This window comes from Phoxinus phoxinus (assembly GCF_949152265.1).
Source record: "Phoxinus phoxinus genome assembly, chromosome: 2".
NCBI lineage: Eukaryota > Metazoa > Chordata > Actinopteri > Cypriniformes > Leuciscidae > Phoxinus > Phoxinus phoxinus.
Window position 1 is genome coordinate 21,608,519 of NC_136877.1, and position 12,960 is coordinate 21,621,478.

The 12,960-nt window shown below is 40.4% G+C and overlaps 1 protein-coding gene across 1 annotated transcript in view; it reads right to left on the bottom strand.

Moving 5' to 3' along the window:
• Window positions 1-12,960, bottom strand: part of map1aa (microtubule-associated protein 1Aa) — a 29,577-nt gene that overhangs the window by 3,787 nt on the left and 12,830 nt on the right. Inside the window, 3 exon segments of the mRNA XM_079595338.1 lie at window positions 55-7,069; window positions 7,189-7,329; window positions 7,724-7,806. Coding sequence (XP_079451464.1) covers window positions 55-7,069; window positions 7,189-7,329; window positions 7,724-7,806 — 7,239 coding nt within the window.

The following is a 12,960-nucleotide window of genomic DNA, read 5'->3' on the forward strand; positions in this document are numbered from 1 at the left end:
GCAAATAAAACAACAGCTCATTTTGATCTGCATATAGAAGATGTTTGTTCATACCTGCACTGTTCTTAATGCCATTGACAAGGCCTTTGCCTGTGTTGTGGCTTGACCTTGACAAATCATCATCCATGTCCTTCTTCCTAAGAGAGGTGGTGTGAGTGGAGGGTTCCTTGGATGGGGACTTCTTCCGCCTGGCGTCAGTCTTCCGAGCAGGAGATGAGGACTTTGTCTTACTTAATTTACGTAAACCCTTTGTTTTGGTATCTTTCTTGACTGGTTTGTCTGTTATGCTTGACAGAGCCTCGGGATCAACCATACATACATCAGGGTGAGGGGAATAAGGAGCAGGGTCTCTCATTGGTGACGGGAGGGGATCATGATTTTTATTAGGTGACCTAGGTGAGTAATGCTTCCCCCCATAAGCTCCAGATGATTTATCTACAGGCAGATAATCTGCATCCTCATCAGAGTCATTGTTTCTTTCTGCTGTGACCGATGGACACTCTTCCATACCTGGTGGAACATCAGAGTCTGACTGGGAATGCAACGGCTCACTGACAGAAGTTGGAGGGGTGTCCTCCCCACTGGCACTAATCCCAGCAGCCAAGGCACCAGAGAAGTGTTGCAATTCACTGTCCTCACCATGGTGACTGTGAGAGTGGTGGCGAGGTTGTTTGTGGGATCTTGTCTTCCCAGAAGGTTGCTGCTGATCAGATGCTTGGCTTTTCTGTTCCTCGTTTTCTTCGTCACTTGAAAGTTGGCATAAGCTTGGGTTGATAAATGATGGAGATGTGTCTCCTCTCCTCTGCTTGTACTCACAGGAAGAATAGCCTGGGGAAGCTTTGGATGAATGTGGACGGATACCAACATCTGTAGGATAGTCAGAGTCATCATCATGTCTGCTTGGATCGTCTGCATAATAAGAGGGTTGGAAAGGTTGGTCTGTGGAGAGGGAAAGAGGACGGGCTGGGTGCTCTGGCTCAGTCTCTTCTTCTTCTTCTTCTTCTTCATACTCATCTTCATGTTGATAGTGAGATGGGGATGCCCCTGGGAAGATGTCTCGTTTCTGCTGCATTTCCCATTCACCTGGACTCTTAATTTTCTTGACATCAAATTCTTGGCCTTTTGTCTCCGTTTTTGACAAGCCGATCCCCAACTTGCTGGTTCCACCAAAAGCCTCTGGTGCACTCAAACTAACTTCTGCAGGCCCATTTGTTGTGTCTGGTTTTCTGGCCTCAGGGAAAGAAGAAGGATATGAGGTAAGTGCATCTGGGATAGTGGCTCCCAAATCAGAAGATATGTCCTTTGTTATTGTCTCACCCAAGGAAAAGGTGGCATCTTTCTTGTCTGCTTGAGCTGTAAGTGTAGATCTTTGGTACTGAAGTTTATGTTCAGTTTCGTACATATAATCATCCTCCTCTTCACTACTATCTGTGTCTTCATAGTACTGTTTTTCAGGGCACTCAAATGTCAGTGTTGATGAAGCACCATACAGATCTTTAGGCATGGTGTCTTTCTGTGTTGTCGGAGGGATTGAGGAATAAGGTCCAGTTGCACCAAATTCAGCTTGTAATCTAGAGTCCTCGTCCCACTCTGGCTTATAAAAGCACTGAGTTTGTGGGCCTTGATCTGAGATGTTGCTTGTAGAATAAGCAGGATCTTTCTTATCATTTATACAAGTTCCAGCATGTGGAGGGAAAGGTTTGATCTCCTCAAAGGGTGATAATGGTGAGAATCTTGCAAGACTAGGGGTGGATTCAGCAGTAGTGGTTGCAGGAGTTAGTTTCTCGGACACTTCTAAATATTCATCCTTAACCTGCCCACCAGAACTGGAAAAGGATGAATCAACTACTGGTGAATGTTCATCTTTGAAAGACGAGTACTCTATTCCAGTACAGGCTGGAGTCTCTAACTCATCCCCAAACTGGTGGCTAGTGGACAGAGATGCTGAAGCTGATGAAGAATGACTGTAAGAAGAGGAAGAAGAGTATGCTGTAGCTGACATAGTTGTGTAACCGATGCCCAATGAAACAGGGTCTGCTGTTTTTTTCTCTGCTGCATCTGGTGTCTTTTGCTTGTCAAACTCAATGTCTTTGCCATCATAGTGAGTAGAGTATTTATCTTCAGCAGACTTTGTTGAGAGGGGCAAATATGACTTGACAAATTTCTCATCATTTTCTACAAACTTATTTTTCTGCTCACTTGAAGAATGTTCAAATCCAGAGGAGATTGTCATTTGACTTTCATTGGGAAAAGATGAGGCATCACCTTTAGCAGTTTGAAATGAGTCCTTGGGGCCCTCATGGCTTAGAGTGGATTCAAATGTTGATGAACCTAGAGATTTCCCATAGGTTTCAGAGCCAAAGCTGTAGTCATTAGTAATGGTGTCTTTCTTTTCATCCTGGAATTGAGTAGGTACACTGCTAATAGCACTAGTCAGTGGGCACTGGGCATCTTTCTCTTGTCTGTCTTTGGCACCTTTCTCAGTATCACTATCACTTACATCCTCATCATCATCCTCATCATCTTCATCGTCCTCTTCATCCTCATCCTCTCCATCAGCGAACATCTTCATGTTTCCAGGTATTACTTCTTTTGTGCTAAATGTAGATTGGCCTAACATAGAACTCATACTTTTAGCACTGTAATCAGAGAGGAAGCTGTCAGCTGCATAATGGGCTGATTGTGATGCACCAACCTCTGCCATCCCACTGAAATCTGGCTTTTCAAATTTAACTGAAAAGGGGTCTCTATCTGCTGAAGCAGGTGAGGTTTTCTCAATTGTCTTTTCTTCAACTTTATTTATTTTCTCAGAGAATGTTCCTTCAGGTTTATCTATAAACTGTGGTGTCCCGTAGACACTTTGTGTTTCACTATATGAAGCTAATGATGTTTCCTTTGCATCTGATGCTTTAAAGTCAGACATTTTGCCAGTGGGAGATTCTAGGGAATCCTCATTTTCTGTTTTCTTTAGAGTAACATCAGTATCATCAAAAATGTGCTCAGCTGGCAGATTTGGAGAGTAGGAATCCACTGAACTTGATTTACTGTCATACACATCAGAATATGTAAAGCTTTTTCCGACATAGGGTGTATCTTGCCTAACCACCCTCTCAATTTCCCCTTTGAGGCCTTTCTCACACTCTGGGAAGGAATATAAGTTGAAATGGACACTTTTATCGCTGTCTTTAGAGATCACGTTTGGGTCATCTATCTCTGAAAATGACACATCTTTTTTGCCTTGGTTTGCTGACATGGAATCTAACTTGTCCTGTGGTCCTTTTACGCTTGAGTAAGTACCATCCTCAGTTTCACTTTCATCTTCCTCTCCTGAGCTGAGCATCTGGGATTTGTGTTCATGGCCCAAGTAGGTCACATTTTGTGGTTTATCTTCCTTTTCCACAGATTCTTTCTCATTTTCAAACAGCTTCTCCTCTTTTAGGAGTGTTGCATCATTGGAATATTCTTCATCCAGAAAAGTGCACTCTCTCTCCTCTATGTATTTAGCTTTACCACACACTTTAGAGCTTCCCTTTCCATAATAATCATCTTTCTCTTCATCTTCATCCTCTTCAGAGTCACATATTGCAGTTTTAGTGCTAGAGAACACCTTTTCAAAAGGGTCCACTTCATCACCAATTATTTTCACACTTTTCAGACTTTCAGACTTTTTGTCAGCAGGAGCATCTTGAGTCATATACCTCTGAGAGTCAAAAGTCTCCTTGTCTAGTTTTTCATCTTTGTCCATAATCAGTGGCTTTTGTGACCTTTCCTCAGTGGGAGAATAGCTACTGCTGGTCGGTCCTGATTGTGTAGGTGAGGCAAACCTCACAGTGCTGTCATCTGGGCTGAGGCATCTTTCTTCACTCTCTGAGATAATACTTGTCTCTGAGGTGCAAGGCAAATTTGGTGAGAAGGACAAACTTTTATCAGAGGCGCCCAATTTAGATTCATCCTTAGAGAGTGAGAGTCCCTTTTCATCTTTTTCTTGTGTGCCAAAATACATCACAGGAGGAGAAATAGGTGCTGCCGATAAGGGAAAGTTAACAGAAGCTTTTTCAATGTCTTGGAGCATGGTAGCAGATGCGTAACCCTCATGAATCTTTCCAAGTGGCATATCGACATTTGGTGTCTGATCCTCATCCTCTTCCTCATCCTCTTCATCCTCATAATTTGTGGGAACTGTAGCCTTCACTGTAGGTTCTGTTTCTGGCACAATGGGTAGATATTCCTCTAAAGAAGGAGGTGATTTAAAGCATTTGTCCTCCTCTAAGGAAGAAGTTGGAGATATAGTTCCAGCAGAGTGGAGGTACTCCTTTCCGTGAGTGGCATCTGTCTGTGCGGACGATGGTATACTATTTATAGTATCTAAGAGTAAAGAGCTTTTTCCTGCATCTTCAGTAGGGGGTGCTGTCACAGATGCTATAGACTGATCTTCAGTAACAGATGTTGCAAAGGATGATAATTTGTCATATTCGGTGATGGAGGTGGCTGATGATATATGCTCTTCTTCAGCCAATGGAGCCGCAATTATATTGGATGCATAAGCTGACAGAACTGGCTCCTGGTCTACTGCAAAACCCTTTGATGATAACTCAGAAGCAACAGATATGGTTGGTGGTTTCATGCCATGGATGGTGTCAAAAGTCCCTGGTTCATCAGGAACTGAGATGTCATAAGAGCCAACATCATATTGAAGATGTGGGATTCTCTCCTCTGTCTCCTCATTAATTTCCTCATCAGAGATGGTCTGCTCTGTCTCAGAGTAGCCTGGAATGGTCTCATCTTGGATGAAAGAAACATGCTCTGCAGCACCGAGCGTTTTGGCAGATTTAATGTCACTTTGTTTTGTCTCCCAGTCCTTTCCAAGTTTTTCTTTCCTAGCCTCGTCTGACTTGTACTTGAGCTCTGTTTCATGGACTATATCCTCTGCTTCCTCTAGCTCTGCTTTCTCAATCACATCCTCATCTTCTTCACTTTCACTCTTTTTGGGTTTCATTTCAAACTCTTTATCTTCTTTGGCATTTTCTTGCCATTTTTGAACTTCACCCATCTCCACAAAGTCAGATGTTTTAGCACTTTTCAGTTTTGTGGTATAGTCATCATCTATGTCATCTTCTGTAGTAGCACATTCATCCTCAAATCTATCAGTGGCTTTAGAGGGGTGTTTATTTGTGTTTACTCCATATGGTACACTTTCCTCATGAGGGGACTCTGTCTCAACATCAGTTGTAGTTATTCCCTCATCAGGAGATTCAATGTGAGGGACAACAGTGTCCACTGCAGACTGAAGATTTGGGAGTATTTTGCTCTCTTTGGGCTTGGAAAGCTCATCTTCCAGTCGCAAGGCTTCAAAATCCTTGGTAAGATCCTCTGGAGAGGAGACTAAGGACCTATCACTCTCCCGTTTCACCACTGAAGCTTGTTTGGCAGCTGGCCTGTTTTCTTGCTCTTTTGCAGCTTTCGTTTTTTCTGTTTTAGGCTTTACTTGAACCTTTGCTTTGTTCAGAGTCTTCCTGACCTCAGGGGTGAAAGGCTTTAAGTCAGGTTTTGTGATTTTTCTCAACTCTGGCTTAACTTTTTCTTTTTCTTTTTTCTTCTCCTCTTTAATTTTGAGTTCTTTTTTAACTATGCCGTCTTTTTTTACATCTATTTTTTCTTTCTTTGTGTCTATCTTTTCCTGATCTTTCTTTTCCTCCATCTTAGATGCCCTCTCCTTAATATGTTTTTTAGGAGATTTTTCCCTCAGTAGTTTCTTTTTCTCTTGCTTAAGTGAATCGGGTGACGCCATCTTAGGTTTCAGTGGTTTTGGAGTTTTAACAGTCTCTTTCATTTTCTTCTCTTTCTTTTCAACTTTCAAGTTCTCCTTTACAGATTCACTCTTTGACTCAATATCTTCATTTGCCTCTTTCTTGCTCGCTTTTGTAGTGGAAGACATTTTAGTGGATGATTTGAGACTTTCTTTGCTATCAGTTCTCAGCTTCATTTTAGTTTGTTTAATCAGTGGAGGTGGAGCTCCAGATGACATGTCCTTTTGAGTGGCAACTGGATATCGCAAGAAATCAAGATGCCTCAGCTTTTCCAGCCCCTCAAATATTTTGTTTTGTGGGGCATTTCCAGGAAACAGTACTCTCACAATCTTTTCAGTTGGACTGGCAGGTACCCACACAACCAGAGCTGTCACTGATGTGAGGTAAGGAACAGAAATCTCTCCCTCTTTGCCATTGGACAGGACAATGCCAGTTTTAGCTTTACTATTACCAGCCCACTTCTGCATGAAGAATTGCATTTCCTTACTGTCCTTCAGAGGATTCAGAATATACATGTCTAGTTTCCCAACACCCAACTTGTGAAAAAGTGTTAAAGGCTCAGTTGTGTTGCTTACAACTCTATATAGAGGCTCAGGTTTGATGCCTAGTTTGTGAAGGTACTGCAATGTAAGAGAGGCCTCCTCAATGCTCCTCTTTGCTTTCAGCGTGGATTCAGGCATCTTCAGCTTTTCTGGAACATTAAAGAACACAACACCAAGCTCTGGTGAGATCAGGTTTTTCATCCAGTCTCCATAGGTATTTGAACCACGGCTCTTCTCTTCCTCCTGCTCTGCGATTTTTCTCTGTAACAGTCCATTAATGCCAGGGAGATTATCTGCCCCTATATGGGTAAGGAGAACAGAATCAATCCTATCCAAATGTCTGACCAGCTTCCAGAAGCAAGACTTTCTGTCTGATCCCCCATCAATCAAAATATTAAAGCCATTGACGGCAAACAAAGCTGAGTCGCCCCGTCCTCCAGGAAAGATATAGCAGCATGGCTTGGACAACTTGAGGAACCCTCCTGAGGTTGGTGGTTCCAGGAGCTCAAAAGGAGAGGGAACATCCACTGTCTCAGAGACATATTCTGTAAACTCGCTCACACCTTCCATCTCAGGCAACACAGGCTCAGGGTTCAGTCTGTACTTCAGTAAGCTCTTGTCCTGTATGTACCCTAGGGAGCTCCAGCCCCCCTCTCCTTTACAGGACACAGTCAAACAGGCTTGCTGACCTGTGGATGGCTGGTTTAAGAGATCTTTAATCTACAAAGAAAGAGAGAAAGAACATTTTTCTTAAAAGTTCAATTAATTTTAATAAAAAGGAAATGCTTAAGTTCTGTGTGAAGTATTATAGGATTGGTAATGGTTCAATAGGTACTTACCCTACGACTTGAGAGAATGTCAGAGAATTTTTTCCAACCAAACACTCCACTTTGCAGGATAATGTCACCAGTCTGTTCAGTACTTTGCCCACTTAGGACCAATAACTTATGTCCTGCTGAGTCACAGAGCAGTGTTCTGAACTACAAAAGAGAGATAATGCATTTATTGTTATATTTAAAGGCACAGTATGTGAGTTTCACTGCTAGAGGTTGCTTATTCAAAACAATAACAAAAGTGTAGCTTGATGTAGCTTCATTGACAGGTGACAGAAGGGACGTTACACTGGTTAAAATAGCGGATTTCTCTTGATGTAAACATTGTTGGTAACATTTGGGATAATGTAATTACACCAGTAAACAAAATATATAACACTGTGCTAGTGTTTTTTGGATATTTTAATGCAAAAATCGTACATATTGTCCCTTTAACAGTTTAACTTTATAATTCATATCTTAGATGCGTATGTGGTTGCATGCAAATACAATGTTGAAAGAGAGAACTTGGAGAGAGAAAAAATGGCTTTTTTTAAATTACCTCTATAGCAATATTCTCCTCAGAAGGATTCACCAACACAACAGTCTCCAGGACATCACTCTTGTATTGCAAAAGTCTCTGTCCTAAAAGAAAATAATTTTTTGTTGTTGAAAACAACGAACGTTTAAAACATTTTTATTGACAATACAATTTATTTTGAAGAATTTTGCATCGGATTGAGAAACATTAGAGATAAAGGTTGCACCCTACTGGAATGATGCAATTACTCCCTTCATGCATTTAATTACTGTTTTCCATTCATTGTCTCTTCCCGCTCCTGTGCAAGAATACACTAATCCTGTGAAAGCAGTCTTCTCAATTCCATGCAATCAAAACAATATTGCAAAGCTCCTGCAAGCAAATCTATTGGCTGTTGCCATGGGGATGGTGAGCTGGCTATTGCCGCCAGCTGCGTTACACTGACCCAGTCTTGGTGCTGCACGACGCATTGCAGCATTTCTGAAAAGGGTGAAAAAATCCTCTCTCTAGCTGAAAATGTAAATCCATCAACGCACAGTTGAAACACACACACACAAAAAATGTGACTCTGTGCATTATTAGGCTATAATAAGCACATAGCTCTCATTGGCTGTTAAAAACGTCACTGCTTTAGATCTTTCTATAGGGTTTCTATAGGGTAATTGTCACAGCAGTGAGATAGGAGCAAGGGCGTGTATACTTAAATAGCACACTGAGGATTTGACTGGGCTCCGAGTCCTCACATAGGCTACTCACAGTAGCTTAAAGGGGACATATCATGAAAATCTGAATTTGTCCATGTTTAAGTGCTATAAACGGGTCCTCGGTGCATCTACCAACCCAGGAAAAGTGACAACCTAGTAATTTTGTTTTGGTAAGCATTTCTCTGCAAGCATTTAAAAAAATAGGCAGATCAGATTTCCTTCTGACGTAGGAAAGGGGGTCTTATTATGATATTACCACCCCTTAATCTGCACGTTTCCACGGCGCCATCATTTTGTTTTTTGCAAGCGAAAATAGTATAACCAGTTATAACGCAATGGCAAATGTTCGAGCAAAACATGCAATATAGCGGCTCCTGAAGGTTTTCTTCTGATTCACGCTTCAACTGAAGTCTTAATGTTTACTATCTTCTTTGCATAAGAAGTCTCGCGTCACGCCATCGAGACCTTATTTCAACACCACTTGAACATCGTGACACATAAAGCACATTAACTTGCAAATTAACAGATGAAATCCAAAAAATAAACACATATACCATGTGCGCCTTCTACTCAGAAATCCAGGGGACATTAAAAGACATTTGGAGACATTTTTTTTCCATGCAAATATTCTTTAAATAGACATCTCTTAGTTCGCTCGTGGTTCTGATATTCACACAGCTAGCTAAATCACATGACAAGTTAAAACACTACACATTGTTCACCTGTAGGTGTCGCTATTACCAACACTGCAATACTCAACTACAATTTCCAAATGAACATTCATAACACATTACACAACATTTGTAATAAACACAATACCTTATCACAAATAAATAACTGACATATTTAGAAAGAAAATACGCCTTTATCTGTGACAGCTACATGCAAACTGTTCTGTCGTTGGCTGCACAGACGAGCACAGAACACTGTTTGACCAAAAAATGTCACAGCTGTCTTAAAAGACCTCAGGGAACTGTGTCAACTTGTGTAAAAGTTAAACATGAGTCCATGAGATGAATCAATGTAACTCCTCAGGGGGGAGCAGCAGCTCATTTGCATTTATAGGGACACACACAAAAAGTCACGTTTTTTTGCTCACACACAAAAAGGGGAAAATTTGACAAGCTATAATAAATTATCACCATAGATTTATATTACATCTTGTGAAAAGGGGCATAATATGTCACCTTTAAAGGGTTAGTTCACCCAAAAATGAAAATTCGGTCATTAATTAGGCTACTCAGCCTCATGTTGCTCCAGTCCAAACCCGTAAGACTTTCGTTCATCTTCGAGCACAAGTGGAAGATATTTTTTCATACTTTCTGTCCCTCCATTGACTGCTACACAACTGAAAATTTGACACTTTAAAAAGTTCATAAAGAGATCGTAAAACTAATCCATATGTATTGAGCGTTTTAGTCCAAATTTTCTAAAGAGACTCGAAGACGTGCGAGAACCAATGAGGTTCATTCTTGTGTTACGCATACGCACGTTTGAGCTTCCGCAAGAAGTTTATCATCACATGTCAAGCAGTTTCAGTTGAGCTTCTGATTATGTTCACTGATCAATGTTTATATTTGAATAAAAGCCTAAATTCAATCTGTTCATCATATAAATTGATCGAGTCTCTTTTTGAAGCGTCAAAGTGGTAGTTGCGTAGCTGTCAATGGAGGGACAGAAAGCTCTTAGATTTCATCAAAACGATCCAAAGAGAAATGAAAGTCTTACAGGTTTGGAATGACATGAGGGTGAGTTGAAGGTATGACCGATTTATTTATTTTTATTTATTTTTTAGTTATGGTAAATTAAACATTTTAAGCATGTCTGGATAAACTTCCACATAATGAAAAATAAATTTTGTCTAATCAAAAATTGTTTGTAGGAGTGTGAATCAGCTTTTCTGGCAGATCACACTATGGACTCTGGATGGTAGCAGTGGACTAAAAATAGCGCTGACCCAGTTTAACCTTCAGACTCTGAGCATAATTTGATTTCAATGTTTATCTGAAAAAGGAAACCTAGGAATTGTAGCCTGTTATATTCAACTCCAAATAATTCTGGTCCTTTATATGATAGGTTGAAATCTGACATTTGACATCATTATGACATCCTTCCCTTCAGAACCAATTAGATGCTCTGGGACAGCTGTCAACATGACCTTCAGATGTGCTGTTGCTTTGAGATGGAGAACAGATAGCATTATGAACAGCTAAATCAGGCTGCATGGTCTCCTGTGCCATTGAGCACACACACACACACACACACACACACACACACACACACACACACACACACACACAACACACACACCTTACTACATTCTGAAGAAATGCATTTGTAAATTCTACTCTAATTCATGTCAGGATGTGGAAGTGGTTTGTGCTTTTATATTATTCCAAAGATAGATTTTTATTTAGGAATCTGTTTATTTCATGATCTAATTTGTAAGTTGATAATAAATGGAACAAATTAGTTGTAAAGCAAACAATTAAATGAAGCTCTTTCCACAAACAATTAGCCAGCATGAGTTATTCTGTGAGTTATCGGCTTACACTAAATATGGTTAAGAAGTCAAATGATCAGGACATATGCTCTGTCTATTATGATCTGGATGATATGAAATTCTGTTATTTCAGTCCCAGACAATAAATAAATTGCCCATTGTTAATATATATATAAAATATTATTCCAGAACAACTTATTTTCATCAGCGATTTATATTCACTCGAATCATGTACACAGTTACAGTAATATTTAGCAGCTCGGCAGATGGTTTCTAAAATTAGCTAATTCAGTATCACTCAACTGAGAATGTAAAACACTGACAAATGGGGTCAGATGTATTTTACACTTGCTAAGACTAATTCGGTAAAAGTCAAATGCAGATTTGACAACAATCCAGAGAAGATCTTTACTCTGTGCATTTTAAGCTTCACAAGCAATTTTGGCTTTTAGGATTAAATGATAAGCACAAGTTATCCAGGCGACTGACACGCTTTGAGTGGAACTGACTGATTGCCTCGCAGGCTTAAAGAGTGTTAATATCTGCCTTTGATGCCTCCAAAATCTTTATTCCTAAATCACAAATTAGCTCATTTTGGAACAGTGACACATGCTTTTGTGTAAAAAGATCACAATTTCAAAGTAGATGTGGCAATATGAGCGACATCTGAGGTCTAATTTAGCTTTTCCACCAGATAGAAAGTTGCTCCTGACTCTATTTGCAACTACACTTACTTACAAGACTGGCTCTTCACTCATCGGGGAAAAATGAGGTGTAAATGTGATCGCCTCGTGGCTGAATGTTTCAACACTTCATTATCATTAAAGTGAATCAAAAGTTTTCACATTTTAAAAATGTTCAGCTGTTGTTGTATCACGACTATTTTAATCATGTTGAACACAACCGAGATAACCGTTACATTTCTGTACGAGAGAAGTATTTGTTGAGCCAATGTTATCTCATTGCCCTGTCCTTGATCGCTGTGCACACTGTGTGTGATACGACAGGAAGAGAGAGAGAGAGAGAGAGAGAGGGAGAGGAGGGAGAGGAGGGAGAGGAGGTGTGTAACACTTTTTAAACCGTTATCTAGGGGTAGTGATTCAATAAGCAGCTGCAATCTTATTAAAGCCACTTAATCTTATAGCAGTGAAATTCTGAGCACTACATTGGAACTGGCCTATCCGTGGCTTTGAAACCACTGCAACAAGTTTATCTCGATCAAATACTTGTTAACAAGCAAGGGAGACAGAGTCCCCTTATAGAAAAGCAAGACAAGTGTTGAGTTCTCATTCATATACATGTGCTCTTGCGGTGTAATGGACCCCATTACGCTGTAAACAACTGGAGCGAATGCATGCGGAATACGAGTTGACTTGATACAAATGGCTCATTTAAATGCAATGAATGACTAAAAGGGATAAATTGTACAAAGCAGAGAGGGGCACTGGCCTTAAAGTGCCCATTTTTTAAATGATTTGTTACCACATGCAAATAAACTGAAAGCTTCAAGGCACCATTTAAAATGATACTAAAATAATTTGCATCCATAATCGCTTTTGAGGATTAATGACCAGGGACAAAAAACAGTGCCTGTGCTTTTGGTCGTGCCATGCTCTTTGAACAATAATGATAACACAGGTGTAACGGACTGGTAACACACACACACACACACACACACACACACACACACACACACACACACACACACACACACACACACACACACACATGTGGGGACTTCATGTGGGGACTTTCCATAGAAATAATGATTTTTAACTGTATATTGTATCCCCATACACTAACCCTGCCCCTAAACCTATACCCAAAAACATAATAATAATAAAAAACATTACTTAGTATGATTTACAAGCTGTTTTCCTCGTGGGGACAAAAAATGTCCCCGCAAGAACAAGGATTTCAGATATTGCCATCTTTGTGTGGACATTTTGTCCCCATAATGTAGGGTTTACCAGGCCACACACACACACACACACAAACAGTCATTTGAAACGGGGACAGGATGGTGCTGAAGTAAAATCTCTCCTTCCATC